We start from the raw sequence: 25,112 nt of genomic DNA, 5'->3' as shown, positions 1-25,112 counted from the left end.
GAATCAGCTGTACGAAATCAACAGTTGCTTCGCGCCTGTTCGGCAACTTCCATGCTACAACACACAGAGACCCGGGCTCTTATCCGTCGAATTCGATCGGTTTGAGTCCGGGTTGTGCGTTGCCGTCTCTTCCGTGATGCACTTGATGTTTTTTGCCCCCGAGACCGATTATAGACGAGTGGTCCGTCATCTTTTTTTAGTTTTCGCACCGATTTTTTACCGGTATGGCCAGCTGACATACGTGGTGTTTGTTGTGGAGAGTGTTGTAAACTGACAGTGAGTCTGAGAGTGCTTCGCGGTCGACCTGAAAACTTCGAAAAACTCGAAAAACTGCACGGCTTGCTTGACAATTTGTGTGCATGCAGAAGGGATAAATTGGGAATAGAAAGAATAGATAGGATGGATTGAAATTTTGTGCACGTTGAAAATTATATGAGAGGTTTGGGTAAAAATGGGATAATCCTGAAGTGTCGTTCCCCCTGAACTGGTGTATTTTTTCTCAAATATGCCATTTACTGCAAAAATTCGTCACGCACCCTATTTATTTGAGATAGACCAATGCAATGTTCAAAAAGTTGTAGAACAATCAATTCGAAGCAACTTTGCTCAAGACACCAAATTTCAATCTCTTATGGTTCATGAGTTATGATTTTTTAAACAAGTAGGTTAGGGTGGCCCAAAAAACAGATTTGTTCTTCTTTTTTGTATCCTTTTAGCCTGTCTTTTTGGTATGCTGTTTAATGTGTTATTGTACTAGCTGTTTATATGTTTGGCTAAGTAGATTATCAAAGGTTGAAGTAGCATGATACTCAAGCAATGTGGCTGGGGGACCTATTTCTAAGGCTTCCCACCCTTTACGGAGATGAACTAGCCTACGGCTAAAAATCTCCTAAATAAAGAAAAAAAAAGCAGATTTCTTCGAATATCTTTTCATAAGTTCTTTTCTCGTTAAAAACCTTATTTTGGTTACATTTAAAACTAATGATGACACATATTTTTGCTGAAGCAACCAGGCTGCTATCTTTCTTTATTATTAGAAAATTAATGGAGATTTTCTTCGAAAAAATGGTTCTATTAAACAGACAATGTATCTAAATGAAGCAAACCGATTTTCATACTTTTGATTTCATTAAAATATTGTGTTTTTTTCATTATTGGTTAAAAAAAACTGTGAGAGCGTTTTTGTTTAATGTATTTAATTAAATTAAAAAAAAAAATATCATTTTTTTTTATCAAAAACTAGCCTTAACTTTTAAAATAAAGGAGCCATCAAATTAGTGACTTCTGCAAAAAACATGCGTCATAAAAAGTTCCAAAAGTATTTAGAACAAAGTTTTTTCAAAAGGTTAGGGTGGCTCCTAGAAAATTGGCTTTCTTTAGATATTTTTTCTACGTTGATCACCAATAAAAATATTTAAAGAAATCCGATTTTCTAGGAGCCACTCTAACCTACTCGTTTAAAATTATCATAAGTCATGATCCAAAAGAGAAAAAAATTTGATGCCATCAGCAAAGTTGGTTCAAATTGATTGTTCTACAGCCTTTTAGAACACTGCATTTGTCTATCTCAAGAAATAAAAAAGGTTGAATTTTCAATTCACCAATTTTAAGGACCACCCTAATTTCCAATCGGCCAAAAAACACGAAGAAACTTTCCCCAAGACACCATATACCTAAAAGTGATGGTTTGAGTGGGAATATTTTTGTCTTCATAAATATGGCTTTGGGACCATTGTACATTGGTCCCCAGGGTCAATTTTCTGGTCATAACTCCAAATTAGTTCTGATAAGACGCTAATGAGTGGTTTCAAAAAAGCGGACCTCTAAGCTCAGTTTCAAGAACTGATTTTTTTTTTAAGGATGTTCAGGATCTTTCTGGTGAACCATCTCGTGGTCCCAAAGGTCAATTTTTGGTCTAAGCGTTCATATTCCGGTCACAACTCCAAATTCATTCTGATGAAACGTTTATGAGTGCTTTGACTATATGTTTACCCCTACTACGGTATGTACTCCTGTCATCGTCGACTTGACGATCTCGAAGGGACACGGGTGGGGTAGGTGCTGCTACTGTACCTTACGACCAATGACAGTAATTGATGGTATGCTCCCATCCAGAGTTATGTACTTTGACAATATGTTTAGTATTACTTCTGCGTGAAGTCAACGATTTACATAGTTGAAGATGCTAATTTCAAATAACAGACTAAAGTGGTAATTTTTATACGATAGATGGAGGTGATGAAAGTCTAGAGTTGATGACAGGAGCACATACAGGGTAGGGGTAAGCAATAGCTGCAATTTCCAAACCTACGACTGGATGCCTTCCTTCAAATAACATTATTATTAAGCTTTATTAAGGAGGCTTTCAGCCTTAGGCTGGTTCGCCTCCATGTTCAAATAACAACTAAAGTGCGGTAGAACTGTTTCAAACACATCGTTGGTACTTGAGCGGGTCGGCGTTCATCTCTTTTTGCCAGTGGTGGCGGGGGGGAGGACACCCCTCACCATACCTCTCCAAAGGGGGAGTTTGGTAAAGAGAGATGAAAAAACCGATTTGTACCTTCCTTAAAAGTTGTCCTAGACGCCAGAGACGAACCAGCCCAAGGCTGAAAGTCTCTTTAACAAAGAAAAAAAAAAAAAGTTGTCCTAGCTCGCTATCGTCTATCTATATGCAATTTTCACACTGCCGTACTCTAACGGAACTATCAACTCTATACTTTCATCTCCTCCATCTATCGTATAAAAATTACCACTTTAGTCTGTTATTTGAAATTAGCATCTTCAACTATGTTTATGAGTGGTTTCGCAAAATTCACCGAGCTCTATGATCAGTCTCATGAATTGACAACTTTTACGGATGTTCCGGATCTTTCGGTGAACCATCCTGTAGTCCCCAGAGTTCAAATTCCAGTGAAAACTCCGAAATAATTGTAATGAACGGTTTCGAAAAAAAACATGGTGCTCTAGGATCAGTTTCATGAATTCATCACTGTTACGGATGTTCCGGATCTTCTATTGAAGCATCCTGTAGTACCCAGGGTCCGTATTCAGGTCACAACTCTGAATTCATTTTGATAAGACGTATATGTGTGTTTTCGGAAAATTCACGGAGCTCTAGCATCAGTGTTATGAATTGTCCACTTTTATGGATGTTCCGAATCTTCCGATGGACTATCTTGTAGTCCCCAGAATCCATATTTCAGTCAAAACTCCGAATTAATTGTGATAAGACGTCTTTGAGCAGTTTCGAAAAAACACGCAGCTCTAGGATCAGTTTCATGAATTAACCACTTTTAAACCACAACTCCGAATTTATTGTAAGTGGTTTCAAAAAATCCGCGGAGCTCTAGGATCAGTTTCATGAATTGACCACTTTTCCGGATGTTTCAGATCTTTTGGTGAACCATCCCGTGGTCCCCAGAGTCCATATTCCGGTCATAACTCCGAATACATTCTGATAAGACGTTTATGAGTGGTTTCGAAAAATCCGTGGAGCTCTAGGATCAGTTTCATGAATTTACCACTTTTAAGGATGTTCCGGATATAATAGTGAACCATTCCGTAGTCCCCAGGGCCCATATTCCAGTCACAACTCCGAATTCATTCTGATGAGTGGTTTCAAAAAAAACCGTGGAGCTCTAGGATCAGTTTCATGAATTGACCACTTTTCAGGATGTTCCGGATCTTCCGGTGAACCATCCCATAGTCCCCAGGGCCCATGTTCCGGTCACAACTCCAAATACATTCTGATAAGACGTTTATGAGTGGTTTCGAAAGATCCGCAGAGCTCTAGGATCAGTTTCATGAATTGACCACATTTACGGATGTTCCGGATCTTTGGGTGAACTATCCCGTGGTCCCCAGGACCCATATTTCGGTCACAACTCCGAATTCTTTCTGATAAGACGTTTATGAGTGGTTTCGAAAAATCCGCGAAACTCTAGGATCAGTTTCATGAATTTACCACTTTTACGGATGTTCCGGATCTTCTGGTGAACCATTCCGTGGTCCCCATAGTCCATATTCCGAACACAACTCCGAATACATTCTGATAAGACGTTTATGAGTGGTTTCGAAAAATCCGCGGAGCTCTAGGATCAGTTAAATGAAATGACCACTTTTACGGATGTTCCGGATGTTTCGGTGAACCATTCTGTAGTCCCCAGGTTTCATATTCTGGTCAACACTCAGAATTAATGAAATAATGAAATTGGGTTGTTAGCGGAATGCTTAAACAAAAAAGCAAAAAAAGGTTATCTTCCATTTAATTCTACTTAATTAATTTTGGTATCCATGACAGATACGTATTTCGACTACAATGTGCAGTCTTCATCAGTGTCATTCCCACTAAAGAACTTATCAAAATCTTAACTTAAGGGGGTTATAAGTACTGTTTAACTGTTTTTCTGTTTTACTCAGAATTAATTTTGATAAGACGTCTATCAGTTGTTAAGAAAAAAAAAACCGCAGAGCTCTAGGATCAGCTTCATGAGCTGACCACTTTTACGGATGTCCCGGATCTTCTGGTGAACCATTCCGTGGTCCCCAGAGTCCATATTCCGAACACATCTCCGAATACATTCTGATAAGACGTTTATGAGTGTTTTCGAAAAATCCGCGGAGCTCTAGGATCAGTTTAATGAATTTGCAACTTTTACGGATATTCCGGATCTTCCGGTGGACCATTCTGTAGTCCCCAGGTTTCATATTCTGGTCAACACTCACAATTAATTTTGATAAGACGTCTATGAGTTGTTAAGAAAAAAAAACCGCAGAGCTCTAGGATCAGTTTCATGAACTGACCACTTTTACGGATGTTCCGGATCTTCCGGTGAACCGTCCCGTGGTCCTAAGGGCCCATATTCCGGACAAAACTTTAACGTACAAGACGTTTATGAGTGTTTTCGAAAAATCCGCGGAGCTCTAGGATCAGTTTCTTGAATTGACCATTTTTACGGATATTCCGGATCTTCCACAGGACCAGACTTGTGTCCTACCGGAAACTGAATCGTCCCAAAAGGTGGCAAACTTTCTGCTTAACAACTTCTCAAAAGACATCAGGAAGTTATCTCTTCAAATTGCCGTACAATCAGTGTTTAGTTCCAATTAGCTCTAATCCCATATGCTACGTGTATTCGTTAATGCCGGATCGACCGTACTATAGGAATCCAGTGGCATCAATACTATAGGAATCCGGCAAGAACGAATCCGCAATATAGGAATCTTGACTGTACATCGAAATCTCGTAACCCACGTCGCCTCAAATTTTGCGTGAACTTCGTTACCTTCAATTTCAATCCACTTCGTTTCCCAGAATCGATCAACCATCAACGCCCCAACGAAGATGAACGAGCCCTAATTTGAATATCAAACAGCGCTCCTTTCGCTGATTTGTCACGCACGTAAGCGTTCGTCCTACACACATTTCCCTAAACACACTTCTCCTTCAAAAGGCTCCAACCTTGGTCGTATCAAACATGCAAATGAACACACTGAGTAGGGCTCATTATAAAACACGGCACTTCGATTAATAGTGCCTCCGACCCCCCCCGAATCCCACACCACTTGAAGGGGGCAACCATAATCAACAGCTCTTTCCATCGGTTAAAAGTAGGAGGTTACCCAACTCTTCGTTACATTTTCGTTGCTGCAAAGTGAAGATGAAGGTAAAGTTGGAAATCATCACTCCTAATCTTAATTAGCTTCATTAGAGTCGAAAGTTTTCCATCCCCAGCCATTTACTTGATGGCATCAAACAAGGTGAAACAGTTTTGATTTGACTTCAGCGATGTGTAAATACTTGGCAGTGAAATTTTCTCCGGCTCTAGGCTGTGAGCTTTACCAGCAGCGGAGAATTCGTGGATTAGATATGAAAATAGTTTTCTCTGCGTGTGGAGCGGATGTTTTCCTACATAATTTTCCCCAAAATTGACAAAATATTTTGAGTTCCACCTTCGCACAACATTCCGACAGGTAGGCACACAACTGTTTCATAAATCAACGTCGTTCAACGCCGAAGAAAGTGAAATGCTTTCATTCATGCCAAAGATCCGAGGCGTGCACACACATTCGTCAAAAGCCTGACTGGTGCCTGAATACCGAAGGTTTCGAGGTTCGGAAGGGATAAGAACACGATATAAATCCGGTTCCTTTGTCTCGTTGGCATATGTGCTTGTCTTGTGCCGTCTGCTGAGCCGCTATTTCCAAGGAGGGAATCTTCGTCTTCAGCACCCACTGGCGTCATTATTCTTCATTAATCATATTAGTGGTGATGGGAAGCGGGTTTTAGGGAGATGAGTGGGGCAGGGGCGGCTTTAATGAAGGAGCTGCTGGACTGCGAAAGTGTCAGGTCGATTATCTGGCTCGACGAGCTCATGGCGTAGCTCAACCCTCTTTAGTCCAGGGAATTCCGTTGGCTATATTGACCAGTCAGCGGTGAAACAAGCCGTCACATATTGCTAGGGGCACCGACCATTGTACTGAGATTTGTCATTGTCATTGGGAGACTTCACGCGATATTCACAAAATTATGGTTGACAACGTCACTGGAAAAATTCACTAAAAAAAAACATTCGTCAAAATCTCATTTATTCTTTCGGCAATGACAAAGATTCACCTAGTGACGAAAAGTGTACTTTCGTGCATTTTGTGTCACGTTATAGTGATCCAGTTAAGGGCGTAAATACTTGTTCACTCTAACGGCTCCATAGAAGTATGTTGTTTAATTAATTTAATTTTGTTAAAAGTTTAGCTATTAAAAAAACTGCCCATTTTAGTCACTCAAGAATACATAAACTGTTATAGAACATTTGGTTGGTTAAGTTCATTCTCCCTAGCGAATATTTATGTGAAGTTCCTTCCACAACTACCAGAACTGCAGTATGTGAAAATCCGCCGATATCAAATGTGGGCAAATCACCCACGACGCAGCTAATAAATGTTCAACTTACCCGTGCAGCAGCTTGAATCCAAAGTGACCTTTCGCCAACTGTCAGAAAATGTGTTTGAAAAGTCATGACCTACTTAGTTATTATCCATCTCATATCTTCCCTCTCCTTCGGTATAAAAGTAATACAATTTTTTTTTTGTTGAACAATAATTAATGATAATGAATTACTGAATGCTGTCAGTTTTAATTTTACATGGCGCCATCCACCTTTCTTTTAGCATAATGTTAACAAAAAAAAATGTATGGAGTGTTGATTTTATTTTCATATTTTTTTTAGCGTAATCAGGGAAAACAAGATTTTGTAGATGTGTTCCGCAAAAAATGTCAATTTTTACATTGAAACCAGTATTTCCTGTTTTTTTTTTATTTTTTTTTTTGACGTAGAACTACGTCTGTGATTTCTTGTCTTTTTTCTACGATTTGTGAAAAACGAAAATATAAAATGTATCAAAATTATGAAAGATTTTGAACGTCCATAACTCAGCTGCCACTGGACCAATTTCAATAATTTTATCACCAATCGATAAGACATATTTCTACGCATCTGTTGAATTTAAGAGTTTATCATTTTTAAAATTATCACTATTGAAAATTTCACGAATGTTTCATGTTTAAAATTATCACCGATTGCCTGCGAAAAGCGATTTCCCTAACACAGATTTCAAAGTTGAATTCCATCCGGTCTCACCAAACGTTGCTTATTCAATCACCGCATGGTTAGTGGTGGCGTTCTCCAGTTCACAACGAAAAAGCCCATAGGGCTGTCCCTTGTAGTTTTTTTTTTTATATAAACAAAAACAAATCGCCGTATCTTTTTCTAGCGACATCGGCGGCATCGGCTGCGTCTAGAATTAAAACTCACTTTGACAACGTTAATCGACTGGTGACTTTCACAGTAGCCTGGAATCAGATCATAGTACCTACTGTACGACTCGGACAATTTCTGCAGCAAAGCCTCAACGCGATCATTGTTAGACATGCGATTCTGCTGTTCGTCTGCCTGTTGCTGTTTAACTAGCTCCTTAATGCGGGCTTCGCACATCTCGACAAGCCGCTGCTTCTGGGCATCAATGTCATCGTCGCTTCCGCAAGCACGATCCTGCGTGTGTACTAGATTGATGCAAAATTTTAAATTTTCGCTCCACAGTGCTTAAACGGTTCCAAATTGGGTCCTGCTTAGCCTCCCAAAATTTGAACTACTTTAGTAAGAAACTGACTTCGCACAAACCATTTCAAGTTTATATGGGAATTACTATGGGAAAACTTATGTTTTTGTTCATATGTATCTAACAATTCACCACATCACTATTCTTTTAAAAATGATAGCAGTGATTGTAGAAAATTTTCCCAGCTACAACTATGTTGAAACCCAATTTTCAATCAAATGTAAGGAACAAAAGTTATTAATGATTCAAGTCACTGATGTCTTATGATTGTGCTCATTCAACTATTCAGCAGGCAACATTGGTGTTTCTGATGAGAAGAATAGAGCACAAATATCATGGCTACTAAAGGGTGATACGGTCAAAATTTGGTCAATATCAACTTGACGTATTTCTTTCAATTTTGCATTTAAAAAACCTGAACACCCCTCATTTTGAAGGTGTGTGTGTGTAGAATGTTGATCCTATTTTGATTTTGGAATTCACTCTTCAGTTGTCAAAATGCCGTCCAAGCAAGAACAGCAGCGTATCAAAATTTTGCTCGCGCATCGCGAAAATCCGAGCTACTCGCACGCAAAGTTGGCAAAATCGCTAAAAGTTGCCAAATCAACCGTTACAAATGTAATTAAAGTGTTTGGGGAACGTTTGTCGACAGCCAGGAAGTCTGGATCGGGGGGAAATCGAAAACCGGAAGCCGCTGAGATGACAAAGAGAGTTGCCGGTAGTTTCAAGCGAAACCCTAACCTCTCTCTCCGAGATGCCGCAAATAAGCTGGGTGTATCGTCTACAACCGTGCATCGAGCCAAAAAACGAGCCGGACTATCGACTTACAAGAAGGTAGTGACTCCAAATCGCGATGATAAACAAAATACGACGGCCAAAGCGCGATCCCGGAGGCTGTACACGACGATGCTGACGAAGTTTGACTGCGTGGTAATGGACGACGAAACCTACGTCAAAGCCGACTACAAGCAGCTTCCGGGACAGGAGTTTTATACGGCAAAAGGAAGGGGAAAGGTAGCAGATGTTTTCAAGCACATGAAACTGTCAAAGTTCGCAAAGAAATATCTGGTTTGGCAAGCCATCTGTACCTGTGGCTTGAAAAGCAGCATTTTCATAGCTTCCGGGACTGTCAACCAAGAAATTTACGTGAAAGAGTGTTTGAATAAACGTCTGCTGCCTTTCCTGAAGAAACACGGTTGTTCCGTACTGTTTTGGCCGGATTTGGCATCTTGCCATTACGGTAAAAAGGCCATGGAGTGGTACGCCGCCAACAACGTGCAGGTGGTTCCCAAGGACAAGAACCCTCCCAACACGCCAGAGCTCCGCCCAATTGAGAAATACTGGGCTATTGTCAAGCGGAACCTAAAGAAGACCAAAAAAACTGCTAAGGGCGAGCAGCAGTTCAAGGCAAACTGGCTTTCTGCGGCGAAGAAGGTGGACAAGGTGGCTGTACAAAATCTGATGGCAGGGGTCAAGCGTAAGGCCCGGCAATTCGGATTTGGAAAAGCGGAAGCCTAACTGAATATTTTTCCTGAATTTTATACTAATTGAACTTGAAAAAGAAATTTAATTTGATTTTTTAAATAAACGATTTCACCGATTTACACGCGTTTTCCCTTGACCAAATTTGGACCGTATCACCCTTTATGTCACACTGCAGAATACAGTGTTGCTAACATAACAGCTGCTTGATCATGCCATAAGATTATCAACCTCTTAAACAATTAATAACTATTCAATTTGACATTTGGCTGAAAAACGATATTCGGCAAAGTTGTAGCTTAGAAAAATTCCCATAAGAATAGTTAAAGAACTTTTCGAAAAAGCAATATGGAAAACGGGTAGTAGACAATGAACAAAAAGTTTGGTTTTCCCATAGTAATTTCCATATAAACTTCGAATAGTTTGTGCCAAGTCAGTTTCTTACCAAATGAGTTTAAATTTTGGGAGGCTAATCAGGACCTGATTTGAAACCGTTTGAGCACTGTGGAGCGAAAATTTCAAATTTTGCATCAGTCTAGTGTGTATGTACGAATCCTTGGAATGGATTGATGAGGTCGTAATGTCCTCGAAATGTCTCGAATCGGCAAACGAGCTCTGGATCTCCGAGGTTGACATCTTGTCCATGAACTGTACCTGGTGGATGCCATGATTGTGCAGATGATGCCGGGGACTGGCTTTGCTACACTCATCCGTTGCGTTGGTGGTGTTCCCCGCACCGTTACGGCGTCACTGGAGTTTGAACGTTCCTCCGGGGAACTGAGCGATGCCTTCAAGATCCGCAGCTCAACAACCTAAGTCTAGTCTTAGAATTTCAGTATCACGCTACTCCAGGTCTATGTGAGCCTGGGAGAGCAGCTCCTTCAGTCATCCCGTTAGGAGTTAGGAGCCCGCTGGGTCAGGTAAGGTAGTCCCACTCGTCTGTCCGGCATGGCTCGAGCAATGTACAACGTATTTCATCTTACGGCCACTGAACGTGGCGTTATTGCGAGCCACGTATGGATGGTCGCGTTCTATTTCTGTGGCCTGGCCACTGCGAGGAGACGATTTTTTGCAAATCCATCCTCACTCGTTTTCTCAGAACGGCCGTCACGGTCGCGTTCTCTCATATGGCTTTGCCACGGCGAGGAGAAGTTTTCAACAAATCTGTACTCACTCGCAATCAGAACGACCGTCCCGGTCGCGTTGTTATCCTGTGGCCGTGCCACCACGAGTAGACTATTTTTTTTTTGCAAATCCGTCATCATCCGTTTCTCAGAACGGCCATTCCGGTTGCATTCAAATTCAATGTTCCTTGAAAGTGGGTGATTTGCCCTTTATTACCTATCGGGGGTCTCCAAGATTCCAGCTTCGTCTCCTGGCAGGATCGCCAGAAATGTGAAAATCCGCCGATATTAATTATGGGCAAATCACCCACAACGCAGTTAATAAATGTTCAACCTATCCGTGCAGTAGCTTGAATCCAAAATGACCTTTCACCAACTCCGGAGTGATTTGAGATTTGGGCGTAATTGTATTTGTAAACAAACAGGTCAATCGCCGATTTCTCATGAATAAAAGCTCAATCTTATAAACAAACTATATCAAATGATAGACGAATCATACCTCTACCTCATAGTGTTATTAGTTTTCAAAATTGAGCTTTTATTCGCGATAAATCGGCGATTGACGTGTTTGTTTACAAATACAATTACGCCCAAATCTCAAATCACTCCGGAACTGTCAGGAAATGTGTATGAAAAGGCATGACCTACCTAGTTATTATCCATCTCATCTCATCTCAGGGCATCTTCCGAAATATTAAGAACTGCATAAACTTTCACAAATCTAGCTGTTTCTGGAACCCAGAAAACTCCTGGGAACTCTGATGCTCTGAGAACTTTCATTACACACAGCTTCTAGAACTTGAAACTTTCCAAAACAGTCAGTTAATTAGTACGTTGCTTTAGGTTTCTTGTTCCACTATATTTTTGACGTAGGACTACGTCTGTGATTTCTACATGGAGGCACACTTTGTGAAAATCGAAAATAGAAGATGTTACAAAATTATGAAAGATATTGAACGGTAATAACTCAGCTGCCCCTGGACCAATTTCAATAATTTTATCACCAATCGATCAGAAATATCTCTACGCATCTGTTAAATTTTTAACTTCATCATTTCTCAAAATATCGCTATTGAAAATTGAACGCATGTGCAACTGTTGTTATGATAATTAAAATTATCACCAATTGCCTATGAAAAGCGATTTCCCTAACACAGATTTAAAAGTTGAATTCCATGTGAGTGGTGGTGTTCTCCAGTACACAACGAAAGGCTGCCTGCAAGCAGCGAGCTAGGGCCTACATGAGCATCCATAGGAGGAAGAATCCACACCGCTATTGATCGGAATCAGTAGCTCTTCGTGAGTCGCTGTGGGCTATCTATGTCAAGCGCGTCATATAAAGAGTATAAACAGAGAAAATCCCGCTTAAATTCCTATTACTACACAAAACACAAGCTCCTGCTGCAGTTAACAAATAAGATTTATTATATAAGACCACGTAGTTCTACGTCACCATTGCGAACAACCCCATAGGGCTGTCCCTTGTAGTTTTTTAGTTACTTATCTGAATTATATGAGGAAATTAGAAGAACCTCTCCAGAGGAGCTGGCTGAAACTTCCGGAGGATGTTGGAGGAATCTTCAAAGAAATTCCCGCACATTCAGGGGAAGCCAGAAGGACTTTTATGGAAGTAGAAAAACTTTTCTAGGAGTAGTCGGAAGCACCTTCTGATGAAGCCAGATGAAATTTTCTAGGCAAACAGGTAAATAATATCCCGGGTAAGTTGGAGGACACTTCCAGAGGGAGAAACTAGAAGAAACTTCCGGGAAAGCAAGAAGGGAGTTTAATGAAATCTTCGTGCAAATTTAGATTAAGCTTCCGTGTGAAATAAGGTGTACCTTTCCGGAGAAGCTAGCAGAAACTTCTGCGAAATGTTGAACGCAACTTTTACGATGATTCTAAAGCAATTCCCGGAGGAACTGTGAAAATACTTCCCGTGGAAATTGGAAAAGCCTTTTGTGGAAGGTGAAAAAATCTTCTTTGAAAAATTGGAAGCGTTTTCTAGGGAATTCAGATAAACACCTTGCTAGGAAAACAGGTAATGAATAACCCGGGTAAGTTCGAGGACATTTCCAGAGAGAGAATCTAGTAGAAACATCCAGGAAAGCTGAAATAAATTTCCGAAGAATGTCATAAGAAACTTCCAAGCGAAGTTGGATGAAAGTTGCAAAATTAGAAGAAGCTTCCATGTGAAATAAGACGTATCTTTCCGGAGAAGCTGGTGGAAACATCCGGGGCATAGCAATTTTCCGGAGGGTGTTGCAAAAGACTTCGAGGAAAAGTAGGAAGGAAGTCATTGAGGACGTCAGAACAAAATTCCTGGAGAAATCAGGAAGAAGAGTCTATGGGGAGTTTCATGTGAAATAGGAAACAATTTCTACTTCAAGAAAAAGCTTCAAGAAGACTTCTGAGAAAAGTAGGATTATACTTCCGGAGACGGTTCTTATTTTTATGAATAACTAGGTCAGGATCCTGGTCTCCATATTTTTTCCTGATTCCCTGGAATTCCCGGGAATAGCCGACAGCTGTTTCCCAGCTTCTGAGTAGCCAAAAATGGCCTGAAAATGGAAATACTACTTAAGAAGCTCATTCTAGAGCTCTTGGAATTCTTGGAAACAGGTGCCTGAAATTTGTTGCAACTCCGGAATTATTTAGAAACCCACCGAAAGTTTTTTAGCATCAATCTCAAAAAGTGCTTCTTAGTACCTTGAGGGTATCCAACAGGAAATCAAATATCTGATCTAACGCTCAGCATTACATACATCATTGAACTTAGCAGATAACAATTCGGTTGGTGTGCATCCGCTCCACTTCGGTCAAGTACCCTTCTCCATCGGTGTTCGAGCCGCATTGCATCGATGCTGGTTACTTGGGACAACTGCCGCATTGCATCGATGCTGGTTACTTGGGACAACTGCAGCTTCATTACCAAGAAGTGTCGGAGCTCTCCACAGTCGGACTTCTCGAGCATAGAATTCATAGAATTGGGTATAGACAGTTATCGGCTTTTGCTTGGTGAAGCTCATCTTCAAAATAACTTCGTTGAAACGATGGTTTCAGCACCATGACTGCTATAAACCGTACAGTGATGTTAGCAGCTGGCAGACTTGACCTGGTTTCGAGGACATATGTACCATCCGGTATGTCCAGGAAGATGTTTTCCTTGCGTAAATCCATTTGGTAAAAATAGCTTTCGATTGCTACCAGTCGAGCTACGGATGCGAAGGCTTCTTCATGGTCCTGGCCTTGCTTTTAGATATAATCTTTCACCACAAACCAGGTATTGTATCGAATTAGTCTGCCGTTTTCATCTTCCTTCAACTGGAACGACCTATTTGACTTAAGCGGTTTCACACCCTTGAGACAGATCGTCAACTGCCTAGGTCTTAAGTGACTCCAACTCGTTCCTAACCGTCTCTATCGTCTCAACCTGGAAGTTTGACTAAAGCTTTCGAGAATATTTAAGGACAGCAGAAGTGTTTGCAATTGCTTCCAGTCCCAGTCGTAACCATTACTAATTTAAACATGAAAGAGCATAACTTTAGGAAAGTTTAAAGATCTTGAGAACTTTAGAGCCGTTCCATGAACTTCACGAACGTTTCGTGATCTTAGATGAAGCAGGATCAAAGAGCTTCATCGCAAGTCCATTATCATCAAAACAATTTCAGGTACATCAAAAGAACTTTATAAAATTTCAGGTAACTTTAGCTAACCCTTCAGGGTAGTTTCATTAAATTCAGAAAAAAAAGCCAAAACTTCATTTGAATTTAATGATTTTAGGGTTACGTTAACTTAGGGACTGTTCTGAGAACTTCAGTGCAGTTCCATGAATATCAGGAAAATTGTGGGAACTTCAGCAAAGTTCCGAGAGCTTCAGGTAGATTTCGAGAAATTAAATTCAGCAAAATAGCGAGGAACTTCAAGATGTTCCAAATGTCACGACGGGACTCCTCATCGAGGCAACGCTTCACAGTGTTAGCTGTCAACGTAGTGACATCGATGCCGAGGAACGTTACGGACTGTCTGAACGTCAACAGAAAGGAAGAAAGAGAAGAACACCAGAGTAATTGATGTCTTTATTGATAGTGCTTAAATTATTGTTCAAACCAATACGGTATTAATTGTATGTAAGGTGATATTATCACATTTGTTAATCACTAATTAAATCTATCTAAAGCTAACTATGTAAAGTTCCTAAAGCTAGTTTCCTATGCAATTAACCGTTCAGCGCTAAAACCTAAACCTATATTCTAAATATTGTAAGTACGGATTGATGAAACGTGAATTGAATTGAATACTAGTGTTGAATTTATAGGTACAGTTAGTACAGTTAAAACTTATGCTTTGGACAGTGTGCACCACTTCCAGACACAGTTCACCAAAGTTTTAAGTAGTAAATCTTAGGATCGCTATAAAATTATCCTAAATAAACATCTAATTGCTTAACGTGTTGCTCAGCTAGAGTTGGTGATCCTAACCCAACATTTCTTTATGAAATTTGATCGGGTATCGGAAGTATACCATGCATGTGAACCAACGGACTCAGCAGAAATAGATATGGTCCAGTGCGACGTGTGTAAACACTGGGAGCACTTTGGCTGCGCAGTTGTAGATGAGAAAATCGGGCAGCCGGACGCCACTTATAATATTATATGCAGATGATGTTCGAAGCAGGGCAAATTCTACGATGATCATCTGAAAGGGGAAAGAAGAATCCCAACCCGCCGGGAAGTGCGACTTCCAGCGTTCGGGCTGCTTTGCTGGCAGAACAGTTGAAGCTCGTCGAAGAAGAACAGAAGATGGAAGAGCAAGCACTAACTACTGGAAGAGAAAGAAATCAGGAAACGAAAATTGGAGTAAGCAGAACGTCAGATGGAGGAGGCGATCTCCCCATTCCTTAGCTGCCACCAATACCGCAGAATGCAATCCATCCAATGCCACATTTGGATGCGCCAGTTCCACATGATGTTCTACCTCAATTGCCACAGCCTCCAGCCCCAACTCCAGGTCCACAGCGTCTTCCCATTACTATAACGGAGCTTCCAATTCCAGCACCTGCTTACCCCACACACATACCAATACACAGAGTTTTCCCATTCCAACGCCACAGCCAGGTTTTAGGAAATGATCTGTCCATTTTCAGCGGAAATCCAGAAGACTGGCCCATTTTCATCAGTAATGTTGAGCAGTCTACGGCCACCTGTGGTTACTCTGATGCAGAAATCTGGTTCGCCTCCAACGGTGCTTGAAAGGGAAACGCTCTGGAGTCAGTGAGAAGCGTCGTCCGGACCCTGCGTACTCTTTTCGGAAGACCGGATCTCCTGATTAGGTCGTTGTTGGGCAAAATCGTTCAAATCCCTCAACCGAGACACGACCGGCTAGAAACAACCATGCACTTTGGTCTTGCAGTGCACAACCTGGTCGACCATCTCAATGCAGCGCAGCAGTTCAACCACCTTGCTAATTCAATGCTTATGCAAGAACTGGTAGAGTTACTGCCAGGTTCGCTGCGACTCGATTGGGCAATTTACAAGAACCAGCATCAGCCAACATCACTCGACACCACTCAAAGATCTATCATGTTCACGGAAACCCTGAGCAACACACATAATGGTGGAAACATAGGTGTTGTTCAAGCTCACTCCGCAGATGAAACTCCAACTCCCACGTCTACCAGTACCCCCACTAGCACTAAACCAGGCAAGCAATGCGTATCGTGTGGTCGAGCGAGCAATGGAGTGGTTGAATGTCAAAAGTTCAATGGTGCCAGTGTGGATGATCGTTGGAAGCTAGTTCAACAAAAAGGACTCTGCAGAACATGCCTCAACAGTAACGGCAAGTGACCGTGTCAATCCTGGAGCGGTTGCGGTGTCAGCGGGTGTCGTCAGAAGCACCATACTCTACTGCACTCCACCACTCCTCCCAAACAATCTACGATACCTCCCAAACAATCTCCGCCTTTATGGACGAAGGGTCGTCTTACACTCTCTTAGACGAATCTGTTGCGAGACGGCTTGGTGTCAGCGGGAAATCAGAAAGACTCACTCTGAAGTGGACCGGAAACGTGACATGGGTCGAGCCAAAGTCACAATGTGTACAACTCGACATCTCCGGCAAAAGCACCAATTCCCGACACACATACTTTACAATGCTCGTACAGTTAGTCATCTCGTTCTGCCTACGCAAAGCTTGAAGTAACTTGACCTTTCAAAACGTTTTCCTCATTTGCGTGGCCTCTCACTCGACGACTACGAGTCGATCGAGCCCAAATTACTCATTGTTCTTGACAACCTGAGATAATGCGTCCCTTTAAAGCTGCGAGATCCCATCATGTCGGTGCGAAATATCGGCTGGGGAGACAACCCGACGCAAGCCTGCTGGTTGGAACTTCAAACCCGCCCAATTATGGAACACCCAAACTTTCCCGACAGTTATCCCAAGGCTGTCCAACGTCTGGAGTCGCTAGAAAGTCGGTTTTAACGAAAACCAGACCTGCAAGAACGTGTGCGTGAGCAGATCTTGAAATATTAAAGGAAAAGGTACGTACACCGGGTGAGTTTGGCCGAATTAACTTCTGTTGAGGCAAGTCTAGTGGTCACCAACCCTAGAAAACCTGGGAAAGTTTGGTTTGGTGAAGTCTCTTTCAACTCCTGGCTCCTAAAGAGACCCGATCTACTGACTCCGCTTCCGATGGTCTTATACCAGTTCCGCCAATATCCTGTGGCGACGGCATGGAAATGTTCCACCAACTCAAAATGCGTTAACCTGACTGCCAGTCGTAACGTTTTGTATTCCGTCCTCCAACAGACCTTCCACAAGTCTACGTCATGGATGTCGCCACATCGTACTGCTCGCCGACGCCGAAGAGTTCGTCAGTGACTATCCGAGAGCTGCAGCAGCCATCAAGAAAAAAAACATTATGTCGATGACTGCTTGGACAGCTTTAAGACGATCGAAAAGGTGATTGCAGTGGTGAACGACGTCAAACTGGTACACTCCAAACGAGGTTTTACTCTGCGAACCTGAAGTCCTGCGAGGAATCGGTGAGGTGGCTGAAGTGGAATCCAAAAATCTACATCTGGAACGTGATGGGAAGTCCTAGTCGGTATTGGGGATGAAGTTGATTCCAAGCGAAGACGTATTCATCTATGTCTTCGGTATGCGAGAAGATCTGCAGTGCATTCTGAACAACGACCATGTTCCTACCAACCGTGAGGTAGCCAGGGTGGTCATGAGTTTTTTTGATCCGCTCGGCCTCATTGCCTTTTTTTCTGGTTCATGGTAAAATTCTGATCCAGGAGCTCTGGGCGATAGAAATAGGATGAGACCAAGAAATTCCACATCAACGAACGCTGGCGACAATGGGCTGGTTTACTTCAGCAGCTGGCTCTACTACGAATACCGCGATGCTATTTTCATTCATCGAAGGACTTCACTCGTCTGTAAATCCACCTCTTCATCGATGCAAGCGAAACTGCCTTTGCTTGCCCAGTACACTTCCGTTTGGAAACCGATCGTGGTGCAGAGGTGGCGCTTGTTGGAGCTAAAACGAAGATAGCACCGCTGAAGACACTCTCAATTCCTTGACTCGAGGTGAAAGCAACGGTTCTGGGCATCTGTTCGATGGAAACTATCCAGAGGTATCACACGTACACAGTCAGTCGGCGCTACTGCTGGAGTGATGCAACACGTGTGTTCACGCGTGGATGCGCTCAACCGACCATCGTCGTTACCACAAGTTTGTTGCCGTTCGGGTTGGCGTGATCCTGTCATCTACACAACAGTCGCAGTGGCGGTGGGTCCCGTCTAAGCATAACGTGACAGATCTAGCCACCAACTGAAAGAATGGTCCTCAGGTGACAATGGACAAACCCTGGTTCCGAGCTGGAAGAACACTGGCCTAAGCAGCGAACGGTTACTCCAACTGAAGAAGAACTCTGTTCTACCCATTTCCACGCCGTTCACTTTGCTTCAACTATGGTTTTCAAAAGATTCGATCGATGAACTAAAATACAGCGCGTGGCAGCGCATGGCAGCGTATGTCATCGAGAACTTCCGCAGACGTTGAACAAAAGATAATCTGGAACTCGGCAACCTCACCAGTGACGAACTACAACGGGCCAAAGAGGCCCTTCTGAAGACGGCTTAAAACGAGTTGTAAACCGAAAAATCGCCACGCCATCGTGGATAAATCCAACTCTATCTACACTAAGTGCGCAGCCGTGGCCGAATCGGTGCTGCACCATACGCACCGACTGAAGCAAAGTTTCCGATCATTCTTCCCAATCAACACCTAATTAATTGGCTCATTGTAGACTGGTATCATCACCGCTTCCGTCACGTTAACCGAGAAACCATCTTCAACGAGATTCTCCAACGCTTCGAGATCTTTGCACTGAGACGACTGTTGGATAAAGTCGAACGAGCGTGTGCATTCTGCCACCTAACGATGGCGATCCAAAGACCACAAGCGATGGCTCCGCTTCCCGAGATGCGCTTGACAGCTTTCATCCATTCACCGGGTTGGACTACTTCGGGCCAGTGCTCGTAAAGGTGGGCAGAAGCAACCTAAAACGCTGGGTGGCCCTCTTTACATGCCTCACGACTAGAGTGGTGCTTATGGAGGTAGTACAGTCACTATGTACGGAATCGTGCATTATGGTATGCCTCTACCAAGAGAATTTTGGACCGACAACGCCACCTGTTTTCAAAGCACCAACAACGAGATGAAGGCGCATCTTACCAACGGCACCACACATGGGAGATGTGTGGGAGAGACTCGTCCTTTCGGTAAAGGTGGCGATTGGAGCAGTTCTAGACGGTCCGCGAAAACCAGACGATGAGACATTGAGACTATCCTCTTGGAAGCGGAGGGTATGATCAACTCCAGACCACTTACCCTCATCCCATTGGAGTCTGCGGATCAGGAGGCCTTGGCACCCAACCATTATTTGCTGGGCAATTCTTCAGGAAGACTTCAAAACTGTGATCTGTGTCCAACATTATGCATATTTATCTTCGATCCAAGTATATTTATTTTAAAGACCAGAAACTTTAAAGACCAAGCCAAGTATATTTATTTTAAAGAACCAGTGTTTTCTAACACAGATGTTCGAAACACTTCCACGTACGCCTCTGGACCCCAATCCACAAAAAAAAAACAATGACTGACCTCAGGTCAGTGTACTTCATGAATGGGATGGTCCAGACAAAGACACACATTCACACACACACAAACTCGAAAACAGCCGACAAAGTTTCCTGATTGCTTTTCCGTGCTACGGATTGATGAACGACTTCTCAACCCCGAGTAGAATACGCCAAAAGCCACCTCCTCGAGCGAGTATCTTGCAGGCCGTTTTCTTCCTCCTACTTTTCCACCCGAACAAAAAAGGAACCACCCGACCCGACATGCGATCAAACAAAAGTGCGGGTCAATTCTACACGACTTCATCGTCTTAATGGATGGTGATGATGTAATAGAGATTAATTCCGTTCCTGTTAGGAATTCATTGGAAGTTTGTTAAGCATCGGGAAAATCAATCGAATGAAGCCGGGGGTCCAACTCGGCCCACTTGAAGCACCAGGAAAATCGTGAAATCTCGTGACCCAATCCATTTCCATCCATCGCTCCCACCATGGCACATAATTTACGACCTCCGGGTGAAGCAGCTTGGATGGAAATCAATTTCGGTAGCAATCCTTCACCTGATGGAAGGGGGGTCGAAACGAGCCTTAGCAAAGTTGGCTTCGTTCATTAGGTAAGGTCGTGCATTTTTTAAGCAACCTGGAGCTTGGCGCATATGAACGAAATTTCCGTTTTTTTTTCCATCCTGTTTTACATCATTTCATTTCAATGTGACCTTCTCCAATTTCCGGGTAGAAACTTGCTGAAAAGGCTTCCGCCCAGCAAACAATAATTTTTCATGATGATGACGATGATGGTGGTGGTGGTGGTAGTTCTGGAAAAAAGTTGAATCGTTCGTACCAAATTGGTTCCACGTCGTGAAGGAGCGATGAGATGCCATGCACTGGAAGATGGGGGGGGGGGGATTGTTGCCGTGATTTTCCCCTTCAATGATGACGAATTCGTGCCAAAAAGGGATTTACGGCAAAGCGAAAAGTTTCCGCATTGAAGGGATTTATTGTTGTTCCGTTTGCTTTGGCAGCGTTACAAAGTAAGAAATGGAAATCGGTTTTGAAGTTGATGGCTATCCGCTGCATGCTAAATTTATTGGCGATTTTAATTGAAACATTGTATTCTTTGTTGTTCCTGAATTTTTCGGTGTGGCTGCAGGTGGATGAAACACAACTTGTGACATAGGCGTTTGGTCTAATGGGGGATGGGATGAGGGAAATTTCCAAAAACTCGGTATCACAAAATCACAGAATAAATTAATCAGATTTCAACGAATTATTAAAACCAATCATTCATTTGATCCTGGATGACGCGTGAACGAGCTTTCAAATCGAACTAATGTTTACTCTCCCAGTATGAATAAAGGAAAATGTAATAATGCAGTAGTATGGGGTATCCCAAACCGATGAAAATGTGTCGCAGTTAATTGAAAAACTACTCCTGTGTTTAGGGCTGAGTGAATGTTCTGGACTTGTGGTATCTGCTGAGCGGATGTTTTTATATAGCAAAACTAGTAATGCTCTGGTTCCTATCAGAATTGTTTTCCGTGATAAGGATTCGAAAGAGGTAGTCTTAAACAAGAAAAAACCATTTGGAAAATTATTGTAGACCGTGATTGATGCAAAATTCATTGTTAACGGAAGAGCAATGAACGTGACCTTGAGTTAACTTCGCTTGCTCAGGAATTACTCAAAGATCTTAGAGATTCCCAAGAACTGCTAGATATAAAGTACATTTGGGTGGGTAGTGGTGGCGTCATATTGGCTAAGAAGGATGACAATAGCAAACCATAATTGGTAAAAAACAGAGAAGATCTTAGCCGTGTCAAGAGCCTTTTTATGAAACATGCACGTGAGACTGAATCTCCTTCGCCTAAGCGGAAGAAAAATATACATTAACGAGTAAAATGGATTTTACACCGAATATGATTTTGAATAAATATTATGATAATTTGCATGATTTTAATAAAAAAAAGTAGAAGGTTCTGGCCTAGGTGCACGAACATGGAAGATTGACGTAGGACAGCTAGTGGACAGAACAGATATGTTGATCATTTAGTTCTTAATTCTTTCCGTTGTTGAATTGGTGGCCCTGAAAAGGGCCGGTTGTTTTTCAAATGGTGGCCACACTAGTACAAGTCGATGCCGACCGGTGGCCTATTTCGGGAAGCCTTTCCTCCGGTCGATGTGGGTGCTTTCGTCATCGTCTCAGTGATGCCACATATACAGATTAAACTGTAATGATACAGATTTTTCTCAACATTTTGATACAGATATCTGTATATACAGATTACAGATTTTTTGACGTAGGACTACGTCTGTGATTTCTATATGGGGGTACACTTTGTGAAAACCGAAAATGGAACATGTAAGAAAATTATGAAAGATTTTAAACGTTAATAACTCAGCTGCCCCTGGACCAATTTCAATAATTGTATCACCAAATCATCAGAAATATTTCTACGCATCTGATTAATTTAATACTTTATCAATTTTCAAAATGTCAATATTGAATATTGCACGAATTTGCAACTGTTGCTATGATAATTAAAATCTTCACCGATGGCCTGCAAAAAGCGATTTCCCTAACACAGATTTCAAAGTTGAATACCATCCGGTCTCACCAAACGGTGTTTATTCAATCACCGCGTGGTGAGTGGTGGTATTCTCCAGTACACAACGAAAGGCTGCCTGCAAGTAACGAGCTGCATCCCACATGAGCATCCATAGAAGGAGGAAGAAGCCGCACCGCTATTGATAGGAATCAGTAGCTCTTCGTGAGTCGCTGTGGACTATCTATGTCAAGTGCGTCATACTAAAGAGTATAAATAGAGAGAACCCCACTCAAATTCCTATTCCTACACAAAACACAAGCTCCTGCTGCAGTTAAAAAATACGATTTATTATATAAGACCACGTAGTCCAGATTTTCCATATGGATTATATTTAAGATGGATATTAACATTAATATTCCTTTCTTCCTTTTGAGTAGCTACCAGAACATAACAAATTTTTCACTTTTTATTTAACTATCTTCGTTAATTTTGAACGGACTTCTGATGCTCAGATGTTCTGATTTCTGATTGCTGATTGCTCGTTAGAAGGGATGTTAGTTTATCTTTCTTATTGCTTAATCAACCATATCACATGGCGACAGGTACTAAGATATGTTTTAGGGGGGGGGGGGGGGGGGGGGTGTTATGTTTGAATTGAAAAAAGTGATAACCTACATAACTACGAGTATAACTTAACCTAACGTGCTAACGTGAACCTAAAGTCTTTGCCGCGTTGATACGGATCTTCCAGCTGTTGAAATATTCAGACAGGACGTCCAAGCCTCTCTGAAGTTTGGTAGTCAGAGCTCCGATGACCCTACCCTTTTAGACGATGGATGCGTCATCTGCGAACAGAGACAACAATCCACCATCAGGGAGAGCCGGCATATCGGAGGTGAACAGGTTGAATAGAATGGGGCCAAGGATGCTTCCCTGCCCTAGTAGCACGTTTGTCACATATTGGTTGTAGAAACTTCTTTACGACTTATTTAAGTCATAAACAAGTTGCTGCAACTTTTATTAACGAAGGTGTGCTATCAGATGAACCACTGAGGCGCCGGGACTATCCAGTGGGGTCAGTGGTGGAAAGGGTATTGGATTATTTTTAAGGATTTTGGTTAGTTTCCAAAAGGGTTTTGCATAATCTGGGATAGAACGGAACCTTTAAGCAAAGTTCTGATATCTGAGGTCCACCATCCTTGGATGGGTTTTATTCGGCGATTGCAGTGGGTCTTCAAGACAGACAGACCAGAACGTTGGTACTGCCTTCGGATGGTGTTACCGAATCTTATAAGGTCTTTGGTAGATCTGTCAACGTTCAGAGTATTGCTCACCTGTCTGGATACTGGCACGTGTTGTTCCCTAGCCCGGGATATCGTCGATGGAACGCACACACCGGTCAACGTCTTCGGGTGACGAAGTAAACGATTTGGAAAGCGTATTTATTATCTTCGCTTTTCTCCTCCCTTCCTTTCCTTGGTGAAATGGTGAGCGATCAACCGAGCGTGAGCTCGCTCATGTGAGCATGCGTAATGTATCGTTTGTTCGATTTGCGCTCTATCGTTGCGTCCGTGGTTGGAATTTTTGGTTACATGTATGAATTTCGATTTTTTTAATGTGACGCCCTGTATAGAAATTAAAGACATTGTCCTACGTCAAAATGCGATATAGATGAATATAATTCAGTGGAGTGTTAGAGAGATAAATGATTTTGAAAAATTTGATGACGTTATTTTTTTGTGAATGAATGTTAAATATTGATGTTATTGATGTCGGTGAAACTTGGATGAAGAAGGACAATAGCCGTATTTACAATATTCTAGGCTATCCCGTATGTTTCTCATGCCGTGATACCTTTTCAGGTGGTTTAGCTGTATTTGTAAGAAGTGCTTTGGATAACAAATTGATAGATAGTGAGCCTGCATTACGTCCATTTAGACATCAAGCACCGGGGCCAAATATTATTCGTACTTATCGCCCACCTCCGTTTGATTACAACGAGTTTCAGAATATTCTAGAAGGCTTGCTATCAAGTGCTACTCTGTCCAAGCAAACATTTTTTCATTGTTGGTGAAGAAAATGTCCCAATTAATCTGCAAACCAATAACTTAGTAGTTAGATACATAAACTTATTAGAATCTTACGGTTATGTAAGCACTTATACTTTTCCAACACGTCCAGCAAGTAACAATATTTTAGATTATTTTATTTTCCCGATCTATAACTTGCTGTCAAACTGCAGAATTATACTATTTTCAGTGATATTAACGACCATCTTCCTGTTATTTCGTCTCTCCCCCTAATGGAAAGTGGCAACAAGAACTGAGAATGAACATTGTCGATCGTTTTAAGCTCCAACATATTTTTTTTTATGTTTTTGAATGATCTTCAAATTACTGATGATGTTGAAGCTACTCTAAATATTCTTATTGCAACCTATAATAAACTGTTAACTGTGTGCACCAGATCATTCACTAAAATTGTCAGAGTAAAAGGTGAGCATTGTCCTTGGATGACATATTGCATTTGGCGGCTGATCCAAATAAAAAAGAATTACCTCGAAAAAGTCAAAAGCAATCCGAATGTGGTTCATGTTTCAAAACTGAACGAATGAGATATAAAATCAGCGAGAATTATTGTAGCTAAAATAGTTTAAAAGTAGCAAAAAAAAATGATTGATTCGCTCTTCTTAGAAGCG

At 41.8% G+C, this 25,112-nt stretch overlaps 2 protein-coding genes across 2 annotated transcripts in view; both read right to left on the bottom strand.

Annotated features, from left to right (window-relative positions):
• Positions 1-25,112, bottom strand: part of LOC135702540 (uncharacterized) — a 733,060-nt gene that overhangs the window by 499,515 nt on the left and 208,433 nt on the right. The gene's annotated exons all lie outside the window — the stretch shown is intronic.
• LOC135702598 (uncharacterized) overlaps positions 6,947-25,112 on the bottom strand; it is a 46,879-nt gene continuing 28,713 nt past the window's right edge. Inside the window, exons 4-5 of the mRNA XM_065223647.1 lie at positions 7,812-8,048; positions 6,947-6,988 (exon numbers count right to left, since the gene is read on the bottom strand). Of these exons, the coding sequence (XP_065079719.1) occupies positions 6,947-6,988; positions 7,812-8,048 (279 nt within the window). The remainder of the gene's footprint in view (positions 6,989-7,811; positions 8,049-25,112) is intronic.

Source organism: Ochlerotatus camptorhynchus, unplaced genomic scaffold (genome assembly GCF_037179485.1).
Source record: "Ochlerotatus camptorhynchus isolate MF236.1 unplaced genomic scaffold, CSIRO-AGI_Acam_v1.1 ptg000193l, whole genome shotgun sequence".
Classification (NCBI taxonomy): domain Eukaryota; kingdom Metazoa; phylum Arthropoda; class Insecta; order Diptera; family Culicidae; genus Ochlerotatus; species Ochlerotatus camptorhynchus.
The sequence above is the reverse complement of the archived record's forward strand: the minus strand, read 5'-3'. Positions and strand labels throughout refer to the sequence as shown.